Raw genomic sequence first — 27,910 nt, forward strand, 5'->3', positions numbered from 1 at the left:
AAGCATCGCAGACCTCGGTTGGATTTCGACTATCGAAGCTGCAACGACTTGCCTGCATCTGCGCGTCGGGCGCGATGCGTACGTGGAAGTAATGCTGGAGCTCACACCGTTACATATAGTGATCGAACAGACGGCCAAACAGACCCTGTTTCAAATGTCAGCAGAAGGGTTTGGCAAAGGGAAGGTAATCTCGTCCCAGCAGATGAAGGCCCTAAGTGACGCAATGCCACTGGCCCTTCTTCCAAGGGACAGCATTACCAAAATAGTAAGCTTCACTAGGAAGTTCAAAGTTACCCTTGGCAGTAAGGCGGAATGGAATGATTCCACGCTGGACCTACTGCTAAGGCACAGCACTATCAAGTGGTACACCGACGGCTCGAAAACGGCGGAGGGGCTCTCCATTCCCATGGGATGTTTTACTAGCATATTCCAGGCGGAGGTATATGCTATAAGTCGGTGTGTAGAGATAAACCTCCAACGCGACTATCGCAATAAGAGTATCGCCATACTCAGCGATAGTCAGGCAGCACTTAAAGCGATCTCGGCTTTTGAGGTCACATCGCTACTAGTGCAGGAGTGTATAAAACGGCAGCCTATCAAGTCACAATAGAGTGCACCTCATCTGGGTGCCTGGACACAGGGGTATAGCCGGAAATGAACTGGCTGGCCGCTCTGCAGCCTCTACAAAAATGGTAGGACCAGAACCGTGCGTAGCGGTTGGTCCACGATTAAAGAGCTGCTCCGTAAAGAGGAAAGGGCAGGCAGGGAGAGACATTGGCAACATCTCCAAGGCATGCGCCATGCCAGGTTGCTAATGGGGGGTTATAACCTCAGACGGTTTAAAACCGTAATCAATCTCCCGAGGAATAAATTCCGGCTACTGGTCGCGTTCTACACCGGACATTGCAGACTCAACAAGCATTTATTTAACATCGGCTTGGTCTCCTCTGCAAACTGCCGGTTCTGTGCCATGGAGTCGGAAACCCCAGAACACCTGCTTGTGGACTGCACAGCAGTCTGCAGACGCAGAATTAAGGCCCTGGGATCCATGTTTCCAAACAGGGATCGCATCGCTTCACTAGCACCTAGCAGTATATTGGAGTTCATCAATATGCTGGGGCTAGATGAGTCGTTGTGACTTAGGGGAGGGCACAATAGACCATAGGTCGCGGTGCATACCTCAATCTTTATCTATCTATCTATCTAGTGGATATAAAAGTGAAAAATATAAGTGTATAATTCATTTTAAATCTAAAAAATACGTATTTTAAATAGTTGAAATTTTCAACTTTAAACGTAAATATCTCGAAAACTATAAGTTTCCCGCAGCTATATCTATATATATTCTTGATCTGGAGGATCTCCTCAATTCGCCCATACCCATTTTTTCGCCGAAAGCCTGGGACGTTATTCTAAAGCCGACCTGTTATTGCTTTATCTTGATTTGAAATTTTAGTGTTAAAAATTTTAAATGCCATTGAGCACAGAAAAATGTAAATTTGTTAACACCATAGTAAAAATTTTCACCCTTTTTCAACACAAAGAAACACATTACCGATTGGCACACAGGCTAAATAGTAATCGTTAATCGTAAATTCGATACTTCTTTGGGCAATCTTATATTTTATGAAAATAGTACGGCAGCATCATTCATTTTGTTTCGACGCTAAAGTTGGCTCATTTATTACATAGTGCATGCTTTTGCATATGTTAAATATCTTATAATTTAAACAATATATTATCGGATTACAATTTTCAATGGCCCAGGTATCAAATAAATCTGGTACAGGTTGGCCAAGGCGCAGCAGTCAGGGCCAAGTAGATGGAAATGTTAATAATGGATTGCAGAAGTACACGTCTGGACAGTGCTTGGCTATAAACAGAACGATAAACTTGTGAGTAAAAAAAACTATGAATTTGACTAAATACTAAAGCCGGCTCCTAGGCATTTAGTAAACGTAGGAATCCATTAATTAATTACATTTCAATAAATGTAAAACTATTTTTGTTAATCTGAAAGCTGCTGCTAGGAAATGATTGTGAGCTTGATGTTATAAGATATGTGTAAACACAAAGTTGTTGCACAGTAGTTATCTTAATTTTGCCACTGTTAATGATAATTAATTTTTTTTTTTGTTTAATCGCCGAATAGTTTTAGAAAGGCTCCTTCCATTGTTTTCTAAAAATTTCTACAATTGTTTTATATTATTTTTGTTTTGCAATCCATTTTTTGGGTCGGCTTTAGAATAACGTCCCACGCTTTCGTGGATAAAATGGGTATGGGCGGATAGAGGAGATCCTCCACATCAAGAATATATATAGATATAGTTGCGGGAAACTTATAGTTTTCGAGATATTTACGTTTAAAGTTGAAAATTTCAACTATTTAAAGTACGTATTTTTGCGATTTAAAATGAATTATACACTTATATTTTTCACTTTTATATCCACTAACACTTGACTAATTCGTTTTTAGAAATTTTTTTTATATTAGATGCTGCAAAAATAGCTATATTTCAATATTTAAATCATTCTTCAATTTTATTAATTTTGACAATAACAAAATGGTTGTGAATGTCAAAACATCAGTGTTGCCATACTAATATATTTTGTAACCAAAGAAAAATAAAATAAACAGAGATTGTACCCTAGATACAGGAAACAACGCAAAAAGAATTTCTGCGCGTTAAAACTTTGGAACACCCCGGTGTTGGATCGACCAGGGTTATTTTTTTTGAAGCGCGGCCGAAGGCCGCCAACGCAAAAAGGAGTTCTGCGCAAAAAAACCTTGATACACTCCGGTGTTGGACCGACCAGGGTTATTTTTTTGAAGCGCGGCCGAAGGCCGCCAACCCAAAAACGAGTTCTGCGCAAAAAAACCTTGATACACCTCGGTGTTGGACCGACCAGGGTTATTTTTTTAAAGTGCGGCCGAAGGCCGCCAACGCAAAAAGAAATTCTGCGCGAAAAATATTTTGATACATCCCGGTGTTGGACCGACCAGGGTTATTTTTTTGAAGCGCGGCCGAAGGCCGCCAACCCAAAAACGAGTTCTGCGCAAAAAAACCTTGATACACCTCGGTGTTGGACCGACCAGGGTTATTTTTTTAAAGTGCGGCTGAAGGCCCCCAACGCAAAAAGAAATTCTGCGCGAAAAATATTTTGATACATCCCGGTATTGGACCGGCCAGGGTTATTTTTTTGAAGCGCGGCCGAAGGCCGCCAATGCAAAAAGAAGTTCTACAAGAAAAAAGTAATATTGTCATAGAGGGTATAACATAATACTTAACATCAATGCTTTGTAATAGTTTATTTCTCTAGGTTTTGGATTCCTGGATTTGGGGTATTATCTGTTTTAATTTCTTTCAGTTCAATTACAAAAGATGTCGATAAGGTAACACTGGTTATTTGAAATTTTGCAACCCTTTTGTTATTGTCAGAATTAATAGAATTTAACAATAATTTACTTATTGAATTAAACTATTTTTGCACTATATAATGTAAAATAAATGTGTACAATCGAATTAGTGAAGTGTTAGTGGATATAAAAGTGGAAAATATAAGTGTATACCTTATTCGAAATGGGAAAAATGCGTACTTTAAATAGTCGAAATTTTGAACTTTAAACCCAAATATCTCGAAAACTATAAGTTTCCCGCGGCTATATCTATATATGTTCTTGATCTGGAGGATCTCCTCTATCCGCCCATACCCATTTTATCCCCGAAAGCGTGGGACGTTATACTAAAGTTTTCCCCATTTTTTAACGTCAGCCTACAGTTGTTCTCTGCTTTTGAGGTCAAACTTAGCAGATCAACAAGTCTCACATCATTTTGACCTTTTGACAACGAATATTAGGGACGGCTTTAGTGTACCGTCCCCGGCTTTCGGGGATAAAATGGGTATGGACGGATAGAGGAGATCCTCCAGATCAAGAATATATGTAAATATATAGCCAAAGGGAAATTTATGGTTTTCGAGATAAGTTGAAAATTTCAACTATTTAAAGTACGTATTTTTTCGATTTAAAATGAATTATACACTTATATTTTCACTTTTATATCCACTAACACTTCTCTAATTCGTTTTTAGACATTTTTTTTATAGTATATGATGCACAAATAGCTCTATTTCAATATTTAAATCATTCTGCAATTTTATTAATTTTGACAATAACAAAAGGGTCGTAAATGTCAAATTACCAGTGTTGCCATTATAATATATATTGTAACCGAAGAAAAATAAAATAAAAAGAGAGATTATAACTTAAATACAGGAATCATAATCGTTGATGGACACTAATAAATCTTTTAGTTTCCTCGGCCGAAGGCCCCCATCGCAAAAAAGAGTTATACCCGAAAATACCTTGGTACACCCCGGTGTTGGACCGGCCAGGGTTATTTTTCTGAAGCGTGGTAAAAAAAAGTTCTACAAGAAAAAGTAACATTGTCGTAGAGGGTAAAGTAACATTGTCTAGTAGTTTATTTCTCAGCGTCAGTCATCGTCTAGCTCTCGCGCCGATAAGACGTCTCTTTCGAATTCCGAGTGTTTTTTCGAGGTTATTTACGTTTTGTTGTTACGTGCACATTTGTTTTCCACTTTTTCGGACTTTTCCTATACGTTTAATCCTTTCCTTTTCCTGCGAATCGTTTCGCCATACTCGATACGAGACCTGGTAAAAAGAAACGGAAAACTGGTGAAAGTGTCTCGATTATGGATTTTCCGGAACTTCCTGAGTTAAAAGGTGACGACCCAAAATTCGTAGTGATTGAAGCTACTGACACGGCCTAACCCCTTTCTTCCTTTTCTTGCTTTGCCATTTATCGTGCTATTAAGCAAATTAGCAGTCAAATCCACTCTATATCTACCCTTTGTTATGGTAAATTTCTTCTGCTTGTTAAGAATAACGAGGTTGCGAATTCATGAAAGTAAAAACTGGTAAACATATGTTCCATATCAGCCACAAACTAACTATCTAAACAACGTATCAGAGGAGGAAATAGTAAATGAGCTCAGCTCCCAAGGTGTTGTGTCAGTGTTTAAATTTATTAAGTTTATTGAAGATAAACCGCACCCGTCGAGGGTTTGGTTACTAACTTATAACCTTTACAAGTTACCGAATAAAATCGACGTTGCCTGGTGTAAACTTTTGGTACGTTGTTGTTGTTGTTGTAACGGTTACCTAGTCCCCGTTTGGGTGATAAGTTCCAGATTCGTTGTCGTCGAGGTCATCTAACGGGAGGCCCAGGAAACGAGCTGTTTCGACGGGGTCGGACCATAGGGAGAAGGGTGTTAGATGGGTGGGGTTTGTTGGGCATGCAAAGAGGTGGTTAGTGTCATGCGGAGACTCATTGCACGCAGGACATGTATTTAGTATGTCGGGGTCAATTCTGGATAAGTAGGAGTTTAACCTGCTACAGTATCCGGAACGAAGTTGCGCGAGGGTCACTCTGGTTGCGCGAGGCAACTCGAGCTCTATGTCTGCTATGGGTGGTGGTTTGACTTCTATTACGCCATTCACTGAGAGGGAGTCTGTGAAGGTGTTGATGGCTCCACCTTTGGTACGTCAATATATACCTTTGCCAATACGATGCAAAAACTGCCAAATTCTTGGTCACAGGGCAAAGCGTTGTAACCGTTCCCCTCTTTGCGAAAATTGTTCCCTCCTTCCTCATGCCCCCCAGCCGATTGCGAACGCATTTTTTGCATCAACTGTTACCAACAACATGCATCATCCTCTAAAGACTGTCCCAAATTCTTGCAAGCGAAAGAAATTATAAAAGTTAAAACAATAAACAAATGTTCAATGCGCGAAGCAATAAAAATGCAAAAGCAACAAACAACACCAGCTGTTTCATCCAGTAACTCATATGCTTCAATAGCATCCAATTCATGCATTATTAGTTCTAGCGAAAATATAGAAACAACAAACCCAAACGTTGACTCTCTCACCATTGTTAACACCAACAAAATTAAACCCCCTAGCAACACTCAAAAAACAAATTCAGCAAAATACATCAAAAATATCACTCAATTTACAAACTCTCCAACTTTAGAGCTGCCATTATATCCGAATCGCCCATAGTGGAATTCGCTCAAGCATTACGTAGAAACATTGCAACGACACCAAAAAAAAACGTAACTCATCTCTCTCTCCACTCCAGAGACTCAGATATCTCACTTGGACTCTCTTCCTGCAATGAAATCACCTCTAACCTCACGTCTTATATTAGCTCACTTTTGTCTCAAATAGTCTCACCATACTCCCAAACGAACTCACCTTTCTCTCCGTCTTCCAAATTTCAATCTCCACCTTTCGAACCCCTCCCATCCCTTTCAAAAGTACTTTCCAACACTCAAGAACCAACAACATCCGAAGATGAAATTTAATATGCACGACAACTAAACATACACACAAATAACAAATATTTTTTGTCTGCCTTATTGTTGACGCTAAAAATTGTCCAGTGGAACATAAACGGGTACAACAATAATTGCGATGAACTCCTATTACTCATAAAAGATCAGAATCCAGATGTTATTTGCATTCAAGAAACACATATTTCAGCTACTCCCAGCAACAACATTTACTTTCCTAAACAATACAGTGGTTATTTTTCGAATTTACATACCATCCAAAAGAATAAGCAAGGCGTTTGTATTTTAATACAAAAAAATCATACCACATGAAATTATAGATTTAAATTCCATTCTATCAACAATAGCTTTTAAAATCAACTTAAATTTTAGCTTTACTATCAGTAATACATATATACCACCCCAGCAAGTTTTTAACGAAACTTACCTAAAAGATTTATTTTGCCAATTATCCCCACCGGTTTTGTGGACAGGTGACTTCAATGCGTGGAACCCACTTTGGGGTTCCCGTAAATCAAATACCAGGAGTTTAATTATTGAGAATTTCATTTTAAACAGCAATCTAATCCTACTTAACAATGGCGCCCCTACACATTCTTCTACCCATTCGTCCCTAACGAATCCCTAACGAACGTCGACATTTCTCTTTCCTCTCCCCAGCTTTCCCCCGGAATCAGTTGGGAAACTTCCTCTATTCTCAGAGGTAGTGACCACTTCCCCATATCAATTTCTCTTCAAACAAACTTCAACTTTGACAAATATAAACACCTCCCAAAATTTATAAAAACAAACTGGAACGTGTTTCAAAGTGAAATCCTAAAAAGCTTACCCATCACTCCAATCGACAACATTAATCAAGCCACATCTGCGTTCACAAAACTTGTTCGCTCTGCTGCAAATAAGTCGATTTCTCAAACCAAACGCAGCTTTTCAAAAGACTTTCCTATCTGGTGGAACAAGGATATTCAATATATGCGTGATAAAAAAAATGAATAATGGAATACTTTCAAGAGATCGATGTCTGAATGTAACCTTAATAATTATAAAAAAGCAAACTACCTTTCTAAAAGAGCTGTAAAGATTGCTAAAAGGAAAATTTTTGAGATATTCACTTCAAAAATTTCCCCTGCTTCGACTACCAAAAAGATATGGTCAGACATTAAACTTTTGACTAGAATCCCTCACAGTCCTATTAAAATTATTGAAACAAACCAAATTCTTCTGACCAACTCCGCAGACATCGCGGCAACTTTCGCTAATCTTTGGTCTACATATTCGCAAGATAGTAGTTTCTCTGCAGAATACATCGCAGAAAAACAACATTGGTTATCTGTTTATGTTTAGAGTGCGAAATTACTTTCTGCGAATTAGAGTCTGCTTTACAAAATGCTGAAGGCGAAACACCAGGCATCGATAAGATATCTTACCCGCTGCTTGCAAACCTTGCTACAGCTGCCAAAAAAAAGACTACTCAGCCTGTACAACACAATTTTCCACCAAGGATCATACCCACATAACTGGCGAATAGCTACCATTGTCCCAATTATTAAACCAAATAAACCAATAAATTTGAACAGTTCTTATAGACCCATTTCCTTGCTATCCTGCTTAAGTGAAACTTTCGAAAAAATTATTGCTAGACGATTTTCATGGTTCGCTACAAAAAATAATTTTATAAATCACAACCAAACGGCTTTCAAACATCAGCACAGTACAATGGATTCACTTATTCAACTCCAACACTATGTATCTGAAGCTCTCTCCACTAAAAATCATGCCACTATCCTGGTCACTGATTTTGAGAGAGCTTTTGATCGCGTAGGAATCCATGCAGTGCTAAGCCAATAAGCAGCTTGGAAGACTGGTCCAAAAGTTTTTAGAATAATAAAAGCTTTCATGACCATAAGAAAATTTTAGGTTCGCATAAACAATGTTTTATCTAGTTTGCATCCTCTTAAAAATGGTATACCGCAGGGCTCACTGCTAGCGGTGGTGCTATTTATTATCGCTTTTGATAAGCTAACTGAAATATGCCTTAATACTAAAGGCATTAAATTCACAATGTACGCAGACGATGATATTATTTATTGTAATATAAAAGATCCCCATACTGCTAACAATATTTTTAAGAAAATACTAACTGAATTTAAGAAATTAGGCATGAAATTTGGTGCAACAATTTCCATTCCAAATTACTACATATTTGCAAAAAGACGAAATGTGAATATCCACAATTAATTTTTGAAAATATTGCAATAGAATCAGTAAGCAATTAAAAAAAATTTAGGAGTATATTTTGATAAAAGGTTTAATTTTCGGTATCAATGTCTTAACCTAAGAAATAAGTTAACAAAAAGATTACACATAATTAAATATTTAACTAGTAAATTATCTTTTATTCATCCCAACTCCCTAATAAAAGCTACAAGAGCCATAATACTCGCTAAAATCGACTACGGTTTACCCATTTTTGGATGGTGTGCAGATTCGAACCTGAAGCTGTTAGAACCTCCTTATAATGCAGCGAGCCGTCGGAGTATAAACGCTTTTCCTACGTCGCCTATTAAGTGTATCTTGGCGGAATGTGGCCTACCAACAATAAAGGAAAGGGTATACGAAACAACGATGCAACTAATATGCTCTCCAAATGCCAACATACATAAAACGGTAATTTATGCGTCACGACATAAACGGAATTTCAGGCTAAAGTCCACTTTACGCCGCTGTATCAAATACGGAAAAGACTTAAACATACATCCGCCCCAAAAGTGTAAAGAAGTCAACAAACAGCCGGTTGTTAAAAAAAGAAATTATCAATATGACTCTTCAGACATTTAAACTACCAGTTTACCAGTACTGTAGTATTTCAGAAACGTTTTTTAGAGTTAATGAAAACCTATGAAGAAAACGATTGGACTGCAATTTATAACAGGCGGGATTCTTCCGTGTTACTCTTCGGTATTTACAGCTGAGGCTTTAACCGTTTCAAAAGCACTAGAATATGCGATACATAACAAAGGCAAGTTTGTTATTTGTTCGGACAGCTTTTCTTGCTTATTTGCTGTTTGTAACATCCGCAACACTGCTACACTACACAATATCCGTGACCTGTGCATTAAATACAGCCATAAAGTCGCACTACTCTGGGTACCAGGACATGTTGATATTATGGGAAATGAACATAAAGACCACGCAGCTCGGTTTTTTGAATCAGCACCTACCTTTCTGAATGAGCCACATACGACTTCTGTAATATGCTGGATCGGTACTCAAACTTCAACCCTACAAGGACAAAAGTTGTATATCCTAGGGAAATATCTCGCGCACAAGCTACCATCTTCACACGCCTAAGGATTGGCCACACACAACTCACACATCAGCACCTCCTTACTGGCAAAGCAAAACCATCCCCATACCCTTTCTGCACAAGTACGTTATCTCTTCACCACATCTTCAACCTATGCTCGGCTTTAGCGAGTATTAGGCAAAAGCACAACTGTTTTCCAAATTATCAAGAAATGTTAAAAACTCCTTCGTTTGTAAATATAATGAGTATTTATAACTTTATCATCGATTGTAACGTACAAAATAAAATATAACTGTATATTTAGTTTGTAATCTTAGATTTTTTTTATTAGAGTCGATGGCTTTAACAGCTCGTACTCTTATATTTTTTTTAAATTAGGTTTAATAATACTTTGTTTATTGCTCCTAATAAATAAATAAATAAAAAAATTCCAGGGTTTTGGATTCCTGTATTTGGGGTATTATTTGTTTTCATTTCTATCATTTTATTTACAAAAGATGTCGAAAGGTGACCATGGTTATTTGACATTTTGCAACCCTTTTGTTATTGTCAGAATTAAAAGAATTTAACAATAATATAAATATTGAATTAAACTAGTCTTGCACTATATAATGTTAAATAAATGTGTACAAACGAATTAGTGAAGTGTTAGTGGAAATAAAAGTGAAAAATATAAGTGTATAATTCATTTTAAATTGATAAAATGCATACTTTAAATACAATAGTTGAAATTTTCAACTTCAAACGTAAATATCTCGAAAACTAAGTTTCCCGCGGCTATATCTATATATATTCTACCCCTTTTTCCCCCTAAGCCTGGGACGGTATACTAAAGTTTTCCCGAATATTATCCTATCCTTGTAACCATTTTAGATACATACATATACGATAGTAATATTAGATAATCTGTTCTACCAAATCTTTACATTTGGCTGCCACTTTTAAGAACTGAGACGCCGTCATGCTTGATTATTGTTTTGCATATGTTTCGTGTAAAGTGGGATTTCAGTAAAGTAGAACCTTAATATTAAAAAACTGTACGTCAGTTGATTTATCGGTTTATTTACGTTATATGTAAAGAAGTCCGTAAAGGAATCTCGTGGAATATCCTAAGCACATTAAAGTCTCGCACTCTAAACCAAATTAATGTTCTTAAAATAGGTTTGGTCACAGTATACAATGTTATTTATTTTGTTATTGCATTTAAAACCCTTGCGACTAGGTTGTTCAGACTGTAGGAAACATTCACAAAATAATTTTAAAGAATACTTCCGCATTGACAGTCATCTGGGATATAACTCCGGGTCTGTTCCGGGATCTAATTATTAGGGGCAGGATTGTAGATAAGTAGTAACCGCTTCTTCCTTTCCATTTACATCATTCCACATTTCAAATACTAGCTTCGGAAAACTTGATAAAGAATGATGTGTATAGTCGTGGCTTGTTTGTTCGTTACGGCTAAGTAAGTAGTAATATTATTCTGATGAAGCCTTTTAGAAGAGCTTCTGAAACGGCTGAGATTTAGAAAGCATCTCCCGAATTCGGGGTTAAAATGTGTATGTACTGATGGAGGAGGTTCTCCAGATTAATAAAATATACATATATACTTGTAGTTGCTTACTTATGGATTTTTAAGATATTTGCCTTTAAAGTTCAAATATTCAACTATTTAAAGTGTGTATTTCTTTCATTTATAATGAATTTTAAACTTATATTTATAACTGTTATATGCACTCACACTTCACTAATTCGTTTCTACACATTTGTTTCGTATTAAATAGTGAAAAGCTAATTTTAATTAAATATTTAACTTTGGTTCAAATCCATTTATTCATACAATAACAAAATGGTTGCATGCAAACAAAGAATAAGGGTTACCATATTTTGCAAACGAATATAAATAAATAAATTATAGTTTAAAAAACTAAAAAAAAACGTCTAAAGGAATTTTTAAACCTCCTCCTATAAAGCTTCCCTACCATCGTGTTTGTTAAAATGAATGCTTATGGCGCATTTATTTCGTCAGTTATCGCACTTTTAGTATATTTTAACATAACTGTTATATGGGGAGTGGGCGTGGTTATTATCTGATTTTGCCCATAAGCCACAGCATATGAAAAAGGGCTAAATGGACTTCCTCTCAGAAAATTTGGTTGAGTTAGCTTTAGCGGTTTGGAAGATATATAAATATATTAAACCATTTAGGGGCGGGGTTACGCCCACCTTTAAAGTAATGGAAAACTGTTATCAAATTATTGCATTGTCATCGGTGCTTGACACGTCTGCAAAGTTTCAAGTTTATCAGACTTCTGGAAACCGGTGAAAATTGAGCTCTAAGATTCCATTACATACATACAACCCAAACTAATAAAGCGTATTAAAACAAGTAAGGAAGGGTTAAGTTCGGATGTAACCGAACAATTTATGCTCTCGCAAAGTCAAATGGTATACTCGTTTGAGATTTCTTTGTGGATTGACTGATATTTTCGGTAGAAGGTCAACTATAGGCACTGGGGTCCACATATTAGTCCGATTTCGCCCATTTTCGCACTATGACATAGAAATATGAAAATAACGTTATGCACCGAATTTGGTTGAAATCAGTTAAGCAGATCCCAAGATATGGGTTTTCACCTAAAAGTGGGCTGTGCCACGCCCACTGTCTAATATTGAACGCGGTTCCTACAAAGTCATCTCATACCATCCCAGAGATAAAATTTAATGTCTCTGGCGCGTTTAGTGTTTGATTTATCGCGCTTTTAGTAGTTTTTAACAGTACCGTTCTATGGGGAGTGGGCGGAGTTGCCACCCGATTTCAACTATTTTCACACCGTCAATAGAAGTGCTAAAAACATTTGCTTCCAGTGAATTTTGTTATTATAGCATTAGCGGTTTAGGATATATGCACATTAAACTTATTAGAGGCGGGACCACGCCCACTGTGTACCAAATAACAGTCTTGTATCTTATTCCGGAGCTTACTTATGGCAATTTATTTATTTTTGATTAATGGCGTTTTGTGGGCGTGGCAGAGGTCCGATTACGCCCATCTGCAATACCAACCGTGTCACAGTACCAAGATACATGTCTACCAAGTTTCATAAAGATATCTCAATTTTTACTCAAGTTACAGCTTGCACGGACGGACAGACGGACGGACGGACAGACAGTCACCCGGATTTCAACTCGTCTCTTCATCCTGATCATTTATATATATATAACCCTATATCTAACTCGATTAGTTTTAGGTGATACAAACAACCGTTAGGTGAACAAAGTGGTTGCGAGAGTATAAAAAAAAACTATACTGTCAATACAAAATTCATATTTGAAGAGCGGCCGAAGGGCGCCAATCAGAAAGAAATCAGAAAAAGAGTCAAGACTAATCGGCGTTGTACAACTGTTTGTTCATGATTACCATTTGCCTTTTTCCGCAAAATATTAATAAATGGTGTAATTGTTGATGTGCCCCTTGATAAAATTTCAACATAGTCCTTAAGAGTTCGTTCCAAAGTCGGTCGCGCCTACGTAACTGAAACGGTCCCGGGTTTTTATCACACTTTTTGACGACTGTTGTTGTAACGGTTAGCTAGATCCTGTGTGGGTGATAAGGCGTAAGTTAATTGTCATCAAAATTATATAACGGAAGGCACGGCTTGTTTCGACGGGGTCGTTAGATGAGTTGGTGTCATAATGCTTCCAAATAGGCTGTTAGAATCATGTAAAGACTCGGTCCGTGCTGGATAACGATTAGGTATGTCAATATGGATAAGCAGGAGTTTAACCAATATGAAGTTACATTAGTTACTCTGGATTCGCAAGGTAACTTTTCTTCTCCATTGATTGATGGTTTGACTCCAAGGACGTCATTCACTGGGAGGGAGTGAGTGAAGATGTTAAAAGCTCCACTGTGAATGGCGTCCATGTCTATAGTTCGTTCCGTGCGTGGAATCCAATACAAATTTGCATAGTTCGAATTTCATACTAATTCTGATTTTCAATGGTGTCACAGAATCTGATTGCATTTTCGCCTTTTCAAACATACGCAAAACCAATATTCAAATCAGTTGTTTGCTATTGTGACAAAACTTGCAAATGAGTTCCAAAATTTTATCTCATATTTTATTGGAAGAAAAAAGGAACGAAAAGATTAAAAGAGATCACAGTAATCCACTTGATGTCTGAGGAGAATTGTAAGTGAAATTTAGCTAGAATTTACTTGTACGAATTTACATGCTTACTTTATATCATTTACAATATATCACATTATCGATCAATAAAGACGCAATTGTTATGGTGTTAAATAACCTTTTGTAAATCCTCTTAAGATATCTGAATTTTTTCCATTTTGAATGATAAAAATAGAAATACGATAATACGTAACAATAAAATCATTTAATTTCGTAACTTACATTTAAAATCTGTCAGGGACTATCTTCTTGCTTTGTTTCTGATACCAAAAACTATAAAATTGGTTTCCGTGGCATCCAAAAACGTTACACAATTTCTCAATCATTAATATCTGAATCATGGCTCCTACTACATTTTTCTATCGGTTTCAGTTCTGATTCCGACAACTATCAGGTTCTACAACACCTCTGAATATTTTTATCAAGGCAATTTTTTGGTTTTTTTTTCTTAAAAAACGAAAATAAAACGATTAATTTCATCTGTTTTGATCCATATGGTTCGCGATTAGATTCAGATCAAATATTTTATTACCAAAAATAAAAATAAATGTATTCAAAATGTAAAGTACAGTTAACTTACATGTAATAATTATACGAACTATGTAAATGGCTACTGTTTTCAGTAGAAAATATTATACAATATATCGTTTCAATAAAATGTTGAACGTGAACTAGTGGAATACTCTTTATACAATATTTAGTTTGGATCTCCCAGAGCTGAGATTTACCAGAGAGTCTTGTCTAAGTTTAAAAAATTCGTTATCTTAATAAACGAAATCAGCACATATATACCCAATACGTCCAATAAAGTGGTTTCCGACTATGGTTTACATTTTGTTATTGGTGAGTATTTTCGATATTTTAATTAGATTAAGTGGACATGTTTTCTTAACCATAATGTCGATTAGCGTTGAATATAAATGAAATCAATCCAGATCAATGTCTAAACTTCATAACCCCAATATAATGATATCCGGCCCTCTGCTGACTTTTCTTGCATATACTTAATATACTACATTTCGTTGCATTGGTTAAGTTAATATCGCATATACCACAAAGCATCTCTATATATTATATGTATATCGGTTAGGATTATGACATCCGTTAGTAAAAACAAAAGGGGAAAGCACACATTTTATTGGTTGGATGTTGAATTCTTTTTAAAATTTTTTTTATATATTTTTATTTAATTTAGTTTTGCCAGCACCTGAAAATATTTTGCAGCGTTCATCTATGTAAAGCACAAGAGTATTAATACCTAAGATCTCTGCTAACTTCTTAATAATATAAAATATATAAGAAACAAATTTCTAATTTAAAGGCTCTTTTTTATTTGATAGCATGATTACAATATGTTTTTATTATATCCTGTTTTTTGTTGAAATTAATTATACACATTTACATTTTTTCTTTTTCAGATATCCTTTAACTAATTACACATTTGGAACAAAGGAACCCTTATTTGAAAAGGATCCGTCAGTTCCATCACGCTTTCAAAGGATGCGAGAAGAATTTGATCGTATTGGTATGCGGCGCTCAGTTGAAGGAGTTCTACTTGTCCACGAACATGGATTACCTCACGTATTACTCCTTCAGTTGGGTACAACATTTTTCAAGCTTCCCGGAGGTGAACTTAATGCAGGAGAAGATGAGGTAGAAGGCCTCAAACGGCTTCTTACCGAAGTAAGTTAAAATATTTGATCGGTCGATTTAATCAAGAAAATTTGACAGCCAAAGTCTCCACTCACACAGCAGACATTTTTTTTCAAACTGACATAAAAAATGGTCATATACTAGTCTTATACTCTTGACACATGTTGCTTCAGAGTATAATAATTTTGTTCACCTAACGGTTGTTTGTATCACCTTAAACTAATCGAGTTAGATATAGGATTATGTATATATAAATAATCAGAACGACGAGACACGTTGATATCCGGATGTCTATGTTAGTCCTTCTCTGCAACTGTAACTTGAGTAAAAATGAAGATATCTTGTTGAACCTTGATACCATAAGAAGGTTGGTAATGTAGATGGGCGGAATCGAACAATCAGCTTTTCGAGACACTTTTAAAACGTGGGCGTGGTCCCGCTCCCTAATAAGTTTAATGTGCATATCTCCTATACCACTAAAGCTATAATAACAAAATTCACTGGGAACAAATGTTTTTAGCATCTCTTTCGACGTGAAAATGGGTGAAATCGGAAGATAACTCCGCCCACTCCCTAATATCGTTACTGTTAAAACTAAAAGCGCGATAAATCAAGCACTAAAAAAGCCAGATACATTAAATTTTATTTTTGGGATGGTATAAGATGATTTTATAGGAACCACGTTCAAAATTAGATAGTGGGCGTTTTACCGCCCACTTTTAGGTGAAAACCCATATCTTGGGATCTGCTTAACCGATTTCAACCAAATTCGGCGCATAACATTATTCTCATATTTCTATGTTATAGTGCAAAAATCGGATTTTAACCATGCCTATTTCCGATATAACACCATTTTAAATTGCATCTGATTTTTTCACTTTCCACTATGCAAATCAAGCAACAATGTTTGTGTCGGAGTAAAACTTTGCGTGAATAATGCGTTTAAAGTATGCCACCTTGTGACCAAAAATTGTCAAAATCAAACCAAAACTGTTCAAGTCCCTATGAATATGTGGACCGCAATGCTTTTGATTTTTTACCAAAAATATCGGTCAATGTGTAAGATATATAATTGAATTTCATATAATAAAATAAATAAATGAATGTTCAATATAAAGTTTTGCCAACATTATTTTTCTTTACTCTGCGCGAAATATATTTAACTTTCAATAAATAGTCCTTGGCCGAATAAAAATTCGGGTCTATTCCGGTTACTTAGACTCGGCTGTCATGCGAATGGCTTTTTTCCTTTTTTTGGTTGCTTCCCTCAGTATTGTTTGAATACTCGTCAAAGATAGACACCAGCAAAGAGAAAATATACAATATTTTACAGTTTTACTTCGATAAAAGCGCCCATGCAAGCCAGATAGCTGAAAATGTTAATATAGACCCATTCATTTCCGGTAATTTTGACCACGCTCTGAAAGGTCAATTGTGGAAAATATCGATAGTATAATGAAAATCCTTGGGTCCGTCCGTCATATAGGTATAGTTTCGAATGCCCCTTTGCAAAAAACCCGATTGGACTATTAATATAATATTTAAATAAGGCTAAATACAAAAAGCGGCTTGGTCAGGAAGGAATCATCTACTTGGAGACTAATCTCAATTCGGAATTTTACTGTCAACAATTGGACCATCTGAAGAAAGAAATCGCTCAGAAACCGCCAGCTTTGGCCGATAGGAGAGGAATTGCGTTCCATAAGGGCAACGCCAGGCAACCTACATTGGATAGCTCCGGGAACTTGCTGGGACGTTCTTATACATCCACCTTATAGACCGAACCTGAAACCAAGTGATTATTACTTATTTCTGTTCCTATGGAATATGAATATGAATATCGTCAAAAGTTCGCCTCAAGAGAAACTTGTTGAAATCGACTGTCACCGTTTTTTTTTTTTAAATAGGAATGAGGATTTATGAAATTATCTTGAAAATGCCCACAAGTCATCGAACAAAGCGAAGCATATTTGTTCTATATTGGATCATTCTACCTATGCAAAACTATGTTAAAGGTAGTTTCAATTTTGCGGTCCAGTGATAACAGTGATACATATGTAGATCAGGTACCAATATATTAGAATAAATATTGCCTTTCAGTACTGGTCAAAATAGGGCTATAAGTTAGAATTAACATTATGAATGTGGGGCCTTGAGGTCCTAATTACTACAAGGTCATAAAGGCTTTTTTCTTATGCATTTCACTTCACTTTCGGCCCAACAATTTCGTTGTTACATTACTTCAGATTAACCAATCTCGTATTGGTATTACGAACTACAACTAAAATTAGTCAAATTTCATTGATGTTGCTAAGCTAACAAAGTGAAAATTCGACGGATAATCAAACAGCTGCTAATTTTTATACGAAAAATTAAGACAATTAAATTCAGTTATTGTTCACGATAAAGCAAATAAGTTATAAATTGGACATTCGTTTTTATTTATTGTATATTATAACTATGAAAATATTGTAGCCAAAATTAATTTTCGGCTCTTCGTGAATACTCGAACCTTTCAAATCTTGCAATAATAAAATAAAGAAAAGTTGAAGGCCTTTTTAAAAATCGTTGTTGAATATTATTTCTATTAAAATATAAACGCATGTTGTTTTTCATTAAGCGAGAAGAATGAAACTTTGAATAAACGTATGTGAGGAACGGTTCTAACTTCTATATTAAAATTACGCGCAACTCTTCATATCCTTGCTGACGGTAGTTATCAAAAATGCAGTGAAAATTAGTTTAAAGTACGATGTCTATTGTTGTTAAAAAGACATTTGTGAAAAGTAGATTAAACCGGAAGAGGGACAATATTCTACAAAATCCCTTCATTTTCTTTCCAAATTGTGGCATGCGAATTCATCTGCACTTGCGTTGTATTGGTTGAAAACTAGGAGCGGTCTACTGTGGTCCACTGTGATCCCAAGTCGTAACCAATTAAGCTATGTTCAGCAACCTGACAAAATATCTAATGTTTTTCCACCCTTACTGCTCAATATCTTTTGAGTTGGAACCTTATCAGTCGTGGAAGATATCCCGTTTTAACCGAATGAAGACTGGATATTCACAGAGGTAATTATCGATTGTCCCATCATCCTTCTTTCATGCTCTGCATTCTATTGATTCTATTTTACTTTCACGTTGCCAATCTTACACGAGTTCTGTAACAATATCCAGTATAATACCATGCCTGCGTGACGCTGAGCTTGGCTCCAATGCCCTAGAACCTTAATCCGGCTAGCCGTAAGCACAGCTTACATCTTATTTCACTTGAAACGTTTTTGCCCAGGAGACATTCTAACTACACCTATTCCAGAGGTTTGATGCGGGACTTTTTCATTAGTGCCTTCCACCATATCTGGGACGGATGAGACTTGTGGATAGCCTTGTTCCATTTTGGGGCAGATGCTTTTTTGCAGGAGAAGCGCAAAAGTGCGATTGTCTTACTTCTTAAAGATGAATCATTGCGACATTTTTGTATTTCTTGTGAAAATACAAGATTTTGGTTTTCTCCGGATTAGCAGTGAAACCATGATTAAAAAACTTGTTCGCGCTCTGCTGTTGGCGTAAAATATATCCGAAACTTATGAATTTTGAAGACCGAGCCAATAGGCCATCGTTCAACGCCGGTTTCCACAGTATCCTGAAGTGTTTGACGAACTTTTTTGTCCGTTTCTGAGTGGAATATACTTCCCCAGTCTCCAACCGGAATTCTCCGTCCCATCTCCATCCATCCTTCTCTTTTTACAACACTTTCTTGGGCTCGGCTATAGCAGATTTGGTATCACTTGTAGTTTTTTGAATGAGTTGATATCGATAGTAATGGTTTTCAAAATTTCGTAAGTGTTTAGATTGGCAACACCCATGTTGTCAAGTTGAATTTTTTTAACTTCACTAAATGTAATAGGAGTAAATGTACAGTAATTTTGCCAAATTGTCAGTGACTTTTCGTTTTCAATAAATATCGCTAAACTACGATACAAATATTATTGGTTAATTTCTCTGAAAATAGGGTTGTATAAATTGTATTGTGGTTGTTTAAAGGTACAAAATTGGATATCAATCAAAATGCCAACAAATTTCACCTGACTTCTACATATTTGTGCTTGAAAAATAAATCTTTTCATGAAAATACTAAAATCTTTATTTTAATAGACATTGGGGCGACAAGATGGCGTGAAACAAGATTGGATTGTTGAAGACACAATTGGAAACTGGTGGCGACCGAATTTTGAACCACCCCAATATCCATACATTCCGCCACATATTACGAAACCAAAAGAACACAAAAGGCTATTTTTGGTACAGTTACATGAAAAGGGTAAGTCACAGAAAGTATGTTACTGACCGCTCGACACACAAGAGTCGATTAGCAGTCTCAGCAGAGCCCATACATAGGCTAGCACTTCACTTCCATTAGTACTTAATTTTACTAGCTTTCGTGATACAAAAGCGATAGGTTTCTGTTTTGGGACAGTACTGCGTCTGTATAGAATTTGTTGTATCTGTAGTCTGATCAATGGGCGTGCACTCAGGTTGATCAACTATGATAGAGTTAGAGATTACGACAACTGTTTACCGTTAGGTTCGCCCGTGACAGAGGTGATGTCATAAATGGGGAAGAAAGTCCGAACAAACAATGAAACGAAGTGAAACACTCGATATGGGCGGTAGTGTTTATTTAACATTATAAGTTAACCAAATAGGTATTGGTTTTCAAAAATTAAGTATAGAATGCCTAAAAAGTTTAAGAAGAGCTTTAAACTCGTCAATCCGATATACAACCTTTCCAGAAATAAGTAAGTTTGTAGGCGAAATAAATTGTTTTTGTAATTTTTAACAAATTTAATTTCACATAAATGTAGCAACACCACTATTAATATAAGTATATACATATATTTTACAATAAAAGTCTACAAACAGATAAAATTATTTATTTGACAAGATAACAATTTTAGAAAGAGGTTGATCAGAACATAAGACTCCTTTTGGACGAATTTTAGACATGCGCTTAACGTCTTCGCAATGTAGCTATTAGTATCTTCACTAACTCCCTTTCAGTAAAAGGCTTCTTTGGAATTAAACCACCACCCATCGCAAAAGAAGTGCTAGAGTTGCCACGCGAATCTAGAGTGGCCTTCGCGCAACTTTGTTTGTGATACTGTTCAACACCTACTTATCCAGAAAAATAAACATTCAAATGAAATTTTTTTTTACGAAAAGTAAATTATATTTAATTAAACACTTTTTAACATAATCGAGTAGTTCATTTAATAATCTGAGTAGTCAACTGGAAGTGGAAGTGGAAGAAAAATATTTGAACTTAGAGGTAAAGTGACGATTGAAGTTAAGTAACTCATAACTTGTGGTCCCTTCTTTAGCTTTTATGACTGCTTTAATACGGTCAGGCATAGAGATAATTAGATTATCTAAAGTATGCGGAGAAAAACTATTCCAAACTCGATCAAATTGAGTCCAGAGTTCATTTATGGGTTTTGGTGTCTTTCTTTGAGCAATTAACCGTTTATTTTTTTACAATCGCCCGTAAATTTTCGTTGGGGTTCTTATCGGGTGACTGAGCTGGCCATTCCATCAGCCAACTTCCGTTATTTTTGAACAAAGATTTTGTTATGCGGGCGGTATTAGGATCATTGTATTGGATGTATAACAAGTCACGGGTTCGGATACAAACATCTCGAAGCTAGGAATAAGTGAATCCTCCACAATGCTAACAGAAACAACCCCACACCATAAGTGAGCCACCTCCGAATTTAAGTATGAACAGCATATTTCTATCCATGGGACCGCGTCGCTTGTCATACCATGTCCAAATGAGTCCATCTGAATTAATACGATTAATTTTCGTTTCGTCAGACAAAACCACTAGTTTGAACTGTTCGCTCGTCCAGTTTTTGTGTTCTTTTCCAAATTTTATTCGAGCCGCTATGTACAATACGATTAAGAAACCAATGGTCTGGCACGCATATTGGAACTTTACAGCGAATTTCGAATGGTATTGTTGCATACTCTAGTGCCTAAAGACGACAATAACACTTTGTAATCCTTCACAGCATTTTTAGATGCGTCGTTCATGTTCCACCATGATAAGACGCCGTAAAGTCCTTTCTGTTTCAAGAGTGAGCCTTTTAGGCCTGCCCAACTTTGCGTTAATATCGTCTTGTTTTTTATATTTTGCTGATGACACCAATTGAAATTTTATATTATAACTGAAAGCCCCTCCTGCAAGTCCGAACATCCAGCTTTTCGCAAAATGAGGTTCAGTTCTTTAGTTTCTTAGTGTTTGAAAATTGAGCAGGTATGATGATTTACCAATTTTTCAATGTTTAATTTTTGTTACAAACCTAAGTAAATGTAAAATCCTTCGGACAATAAAAATATTAAAAATGCTGACAATTATTTTCAACAACATAATTATTTACATACTACCTCACATCAGCTCAGAAAGTGCTGACGAGCGCTTTGGATTTGAACAGTATTTATTCAAATTTAAATAATCATGGAACTCAACCGAAGTGGGCATTGAAAACTAGAGAGACCATTCCATATAACAGCATAAAATATTTCTTGAAGTGTTGCCATATTTGAATAAAATTTAATGAAAAAAGTCTCTCTGCTCTGAATGTAATGACATTTTGCTTTTTGTCAGAGTAATTTATATAACTAACTCAAATCACTATATTCATCTTTTAGTGATATGGTAAGATACTTAAGATATCCATAATTTTTACAACCGAAAAACATTTAAATATCTTGCGTTAATACCGATAAATTCTATATAAACTTAACTAATGGGAAGATATTTAGTATATTAGGTATATGAAATTATGTTGGCTTGTCTGTGGTGTGTATAATAGAGAGCTGAGCTGATAGATTGTATTCCTGTGTTAAACTAAGTATACTTGCGACCATGCTTCCTCGCAAATTTTATTAAGATAACTCAAAATTGACCGATGTATTCGATATAGAGTCCACTAAAATAACGACAGTCTGTTTAGTCTTGCCATACATTTTGTTACAAAGTTAACAATGCATACAACGGGAACAAATTCGCAGAAAAAAGCCGTTACTTTTTATTATAATTTCTATGCGGTGTCTACCCATATATAGTAATCAGTTCTGTGTTTACTTTCTCTTATTAACAATTAAGAGCGAAGCTAAAGAAAAACGTATAGCGACGATTGCTTCACATAAGTGTGGAAAAAGCCCAAGTGAATTTTTTAACACTTATTCGATATGTTCTCCACATGAATGCTTATCGTCGTTAAACTGGTCTTCTTAAGACGAGCGCTTGGAGCAAATTATCAACAGATGCAAGCACTGAAGAAGTGGCACACTGTGTACGGCCTGGAAAGTTATCCTTTTAACGATGAAAAATGTTTCACCGTTGAAGTTTTTAATTAGCAAAACGTAAAAACCTACGCAAACACTTCCATTAATTCATTAATTAAAATTAACCTTTATAAAAACTGTATTATAGTTTCATTTTTATAACGGTCTGAACTTTTAAAAGAAATTATGGCAGGAGTAAATGGGGGGCAATCAATCTATGGTACTCGTATATTCAACATTGTATCTTAACTTAATTTTGCTAAAATATTTGGCATATTCACTCATAGTACGGTATTACGGATTGGCGAAGCATTGACCCGCTTTTATTAATATTCGACACCATGACATACTATTATCTGGAAAAATGCCCTCCAAATTTGTCACAGATTTGCTGATATTTTCGATGAAAAATCAGTCGCAGTTACTGAGGTCCACATATTCTGTATAGGGGTCTTGGTAAGTTATTGTCGGATTTCGAACATATATGTGGAAAGTTTTATTCCGATATCTTCATTGGTGTTTGATATATGTATATACATATATTGTAAAGAAATTTAAAACTGTGTTATATGTGCAAAAGGCGTGGTTGTAGACCGATTGGTCTGGTATATGGGTGTCAGGATAATGTTATACACCAAATTTATTTGAAATTGATCAAACCGTTCTTGAAGTATGTGATTTAACCTAAAGGGGAGGAGTGGGGTGCTACGCCTATCGTCTAATTGTTACACCGGTTCACATGGTACAGCCAATGTCAACGTATCCGGTACTATATTGTGTGGGCATTTCTGGATTTCGTTTAGTCCAAATAGTATTTTTATTTCTAATAGTTACTTGGATAGTTGTAGTAAAAAGTACGATTTCACTAACTTCGTAACTTATGTTATGTTAATATGTTCCGTATATCATCGTCATATTCTCTATTATTTACTGTTTTCATTTTTGTTCATCTTATACGAGTATCTTTACTATTTTCTTCGGTTACAAGTATTTTAAACAGGATGGGATGAATATTATATAGAATAGAATTAGTATTTTTTAAGTTTATTTTCTTATACAATAAACTATAAAGCCCACATATCATAAGATCTATTAGATAAAAGATAGGAAACATTACTCCCTTACAAACCTTTAAAAACTGAACCATTAAATATAAAGGAAAGTTTATTTAGTATTAGATACTCATAAAAAACTCTTTATTGTCGTACTTTTTTTACTAAAAGAACGCTTGGTATAATAAGATATTAGGATAACATATTCCAAATAATATAAAACTCAAATTATAACTCTGTTTATTTTTTACTATCATAATTTAGCTTTATTTGCTGTTCCCAAAAATTACAAGCTTGTAGCAGCACCCTTATTTGAGCTCTATGACAATTCTCAAGGATATGGTCCAATTATATCATCGCTTCCTCAGGCCTTATGCAGGTATGAATATTGCTCATTTATTTTTAAATTATTATAGTCTATAAACATTTAATTCATTTTAAATTACAGGTTTAATTTTATTTATATGTGAAGGAACGGCGAGTTTTTCGTGACATATTATAATAGTTAATCTAAATAAATTCACATTGGCATTTTACTTATTTGAATGTCTTTATTTAATACATTTATATTTAGATGAACTTAAACTGCATTAAATACAAAGATAATGGTGGAAACCTAAATAACTGGATTAATTATTTTATTGATATATTCGTTTGTCGTCTATAATGCATATGAATGTATTCTAAAGGTGATCAAAAGATATTAGAACAATAAAATATGTGAACGCACTCTAATAATTGTTGTAAAAAATACTTTATTTTAGCACATATACTGAGGCGTTCAAAATTGTTTATATTAATACACAAAAAACTAATTAAAAAAGAGAAAGCAATTGTTTTTAACCTTTATACTTATATATCAAAATTGAGTGTTGAACGAACATTTTATATTTATTGAAAAATATTATACAATATACCTATTTTTTATTTTAATTTAATTTATTGTGTTGTGGCTCACTTTTTACACCAAATACATCTTACATGCGTTGCGACATTTACTGCCTTATTTATTTCTAAAGCTCCTTGCCGATCGGATAATTTTCTAAGGTCTCAAAACTCACTTGCGTTTTAAGTTGTTTGGCGATATTGTACAGCAGCCATTCGCGAACTTCGCACACAATTAGCTTAGTATAATAATTTGGGTAATTCCAGAATCGAGAACGTGACATTCATCTTTTTTAATCATAAAAAAAAAAAAAATAATAACACTTTCAAAATGGTTTTTATGTGTTTCATGCATTTTATCAGCATTTTTATTATAAAAGATTAGCCTTGTTGTTTTCGAATTATTAATTTTTCACTAAATTTTATTTAGAAAAATGAAATATTTAACTTACTGCTTTTTTTACGCTAAAACATAATAATTATTATTTGATTTTTTGTGAAATGAATCATTATCGGTGAAGAAAATCATAAAATTCCGAGTTTAAAAAAATCTTCAAGGAAATGCTTAGATCGTCGTAAAATGATTAACATGACGGGTGCGTTCGAGATGGCAATCACGACAGCAGTGTTGCAAATTTATCAAAGTATTACGTTCTGCGTGAATTTTTGCACGCAATTTATGCAAATAATCGGCAACACTAAATTTTTCTCTGCACATCAGCAGAGTATCAGCAAATATGCAACACAGTAGCTGTACTGCTGCAATTATTACGTCGCTCGAACGCACCCGACGTTATCTGCTTTTTTTGTATGCCGATTCTAAGTGCTTGATTTTATTATTTAAAAATCGCAACAATAATCGTTATTTACGGTCCCTGGTACAAAGTCAACCGGAAGTTCGAAAATATTTATATTAGGTGTATGGGGGCTAGGAAGGTACCCGATTTTACCCATTGCTGGCACAAGGGCATTCTGTCATAAAAAAAAATATTCTCCCCGAATTTTAATACTAGACCTCACAGATTGACCGGTATGTTCGGTAAAAAATTAGCCACATGCACTGGGGTTCACATATTTGGTGTCTGGGTTCCTATAAAAGTATAGTCCGTTTTCGAAAATTTTTGGGCGTAAGATGTAACACCTTGAGGACACAATTTGTTCAAAGAACCTTTGATAAATTTATTGATGTTTGATTTGTATACTGTAAAGTTAAATATTAATATGAAATTTAAATATTTGTTATATGGGAAGTAGGCGTCGTATTCATTCTATATCATTCACATATGTTACCCCACACACCAAATTTGGTTGAAAGTGGTCATGTAGTATGGGTTTTCACCTAAATGTGGGCCACAACGGACAACAATGGACTTATGTTGACCCCTGATCCCATAAAGTCTTGTACCAGCTAGGGTTTAAAATTTAATGTCTGGCGTATTTATTTATTGATTTATCGAGCATTTAATAGTTTTTAACAGACCCTTAATCTAGGAAGTGGGCGGGGTCATTATCCGATTTCATCCATTCTTACAGTGTCAGTAGGAGTTCTTAAGGGGTTATACTTAGTCTGGCCGTCAGAAAAAAGCAGTTTTTTTGGAATTTTTTTTTTAAAGTGTTATTTTTTTTAATAAAGGTTTTCTATATTATTATACATCTTTTAATGTGTTAACTAATTTTTTTTTAACAAAAATATTAATTTTTCTGTCTTTTGTATGCAATCTCCCAAGGATCCTCGAAAAAAATGTATCTCGCCGTGACCTACATAACTCCTTGAAGAATCATCTGAAATCAAAAACGAAAATAGATTCTGTTAGTTTATGAAAAGGTGTTGCCGTTAATCGAAGGAATTAGAAAGATATCACTTTTTTACAAAATTGCAGCTTAAGAAAAAAAATTAATTTTCATAAAAAAAAAAATCGTTTTAAATTGTTGATAAAATTAATAATTTCAATTGTATTTAAAAACCCTTCGACAAACGACTTGTGCGGAAATTTGAGCCAATCAGTTCAGCGGTTTTTCAGATATTGTGGTCACCGACTTTAAAAGCGTAGTTTTGAGAAAAACGAGTTTAAAGTTCCACAAACATACTAGACCGCACGGCGCCGACTTGCTAATTATGTCTGTAACTTAGAAAATATTTCTCGAACCTTAATACATTATTTTTACAGTTCTATATCTTTATTTAGTGCTTAGTTGTGAGTAGGTTTTCGTTTAACGCCACTTTATGGGCGTGGAACATGCGTACCATTACGATATTAAAAATTTTACTCAAGCTACAACTTGCACAAACGTACGGACGGACAGACAGTCACCCGGATTTCATCTCGTCTCTTCATCTCTATCATTTATATATTATATATAAAACGCTATATCTGTCTCTAAAGTTGGTAGCCCTTTAAATTTTGTTCACACTGTTTCAAACCGTTAAGGAAATGGTCGATTTTGCATGGATAAATTTTGAATTATGTTTAAAAATATTTCCGGTCGAATTAATTAATGATGATATTCTTCGGATTTAGCATTTGGGACAGACTGAAGCAATGATCTTCAAGGTACTTCCTTGGATATACATACTTATGTATGTATGTAGTATATTTTTGTTGATCATATTCATTTTCATACTAATATTATAAATGTGAATGTAAATTTGTTTGTTACGTTTTCACTTTGTACACATGTGTCTAATAGTATTAGTAAAAGCAAAATCTGCTTGTAAATTTGAAATTTGAAAACAACAAAAAACAAAAATGTATCAAAAGCGTTAATTAGACAAAATGGAATTTTCTGGTTACCAGCACAAACAAGAAGATGATCATCGCAGTAGAGTATTTGTGTACATACTGTGTATTTAGATATTTGGTTTTGTTAATAATCTTTTTTTTTTATTTAATACGAGAAAAACCGCGGGAAAAACTAGTAAAAAAAAAATAAGTGTGTTTCATAAATTAGTACATATAGTACCGTATTTTATAAAATTATACATCTAGTAGTTCTATTAATAAAAAAATAACTTCGTTGTTACCAATACTGGTTTGTAGTCATTAAGGACACCAATTTTATTTTTTTGAGGATCACCCATTTAGGCATAACTTGGA

General features: G+C 35.0%; 2 protein-coding genes across 2 annotated transcripts in view; one reads left to right on the forward strand and one right to left on the reverse strand.

Moving 5' to 3' along the window:
• Window positions 1-1,633: 1,633 nt before the first annotated feature.
• Window positions 1,634-24,466, forward strand: Cpsf5 (cleavage and polyadenylation specificity factor subunit 5). The gene is made up of 5 exons (XM_014240884.3): window positions 1,634-1,895; window positions 15,294-15,558; window positions 19,684-19,849; window positions 24,195-24,309; window positions 24,379-24,466. The coding sequence occupies exons 1-5, from the start codon at window positions 1,759-1,761 to the stop codon at window positions 24,398-24,400; spliced, it is 705 nt and encodes a 234-aa protein (XP_014096359.1). The 5' UTR covers window positions 1,634-1,758; the 3' UTR covers window positions 24,401-24,466.
• The window catches only part of Atat (alpha-tubulin acetylase), a 91,058-nt gene continuing 87,572 nt past the window's right edge, over window positions 24,425-27,910 (reverse strand). Inside the window, exon 6 of the mRNA XM_036360280.2 lies at window positions 24,425-26,597. Coding sequence (XP_036216173.1) covers window positions 26,594-26,597 — 4 coding nt within the window. The 3' untranslated portion in view covers window positions 24,425-26,593. The remainder of the gene's footprint in view (window positions 26,598-27,910) is intronic.

Source organism: Bactrocera oleae, chromosome 6 (assembly GCF_042242935.1).
Source record: "Bactrocera oleae isolate idBacOlea1 chromosome 6, idBacOlea1, whole genome shotgun sequence".
Taxonomy (NCBI): Eukaryota; Metazoa; Arthropoda; class Insecta; order Diptera; family Tephritidae; genus Bactrocera; species Bactrocera oleae.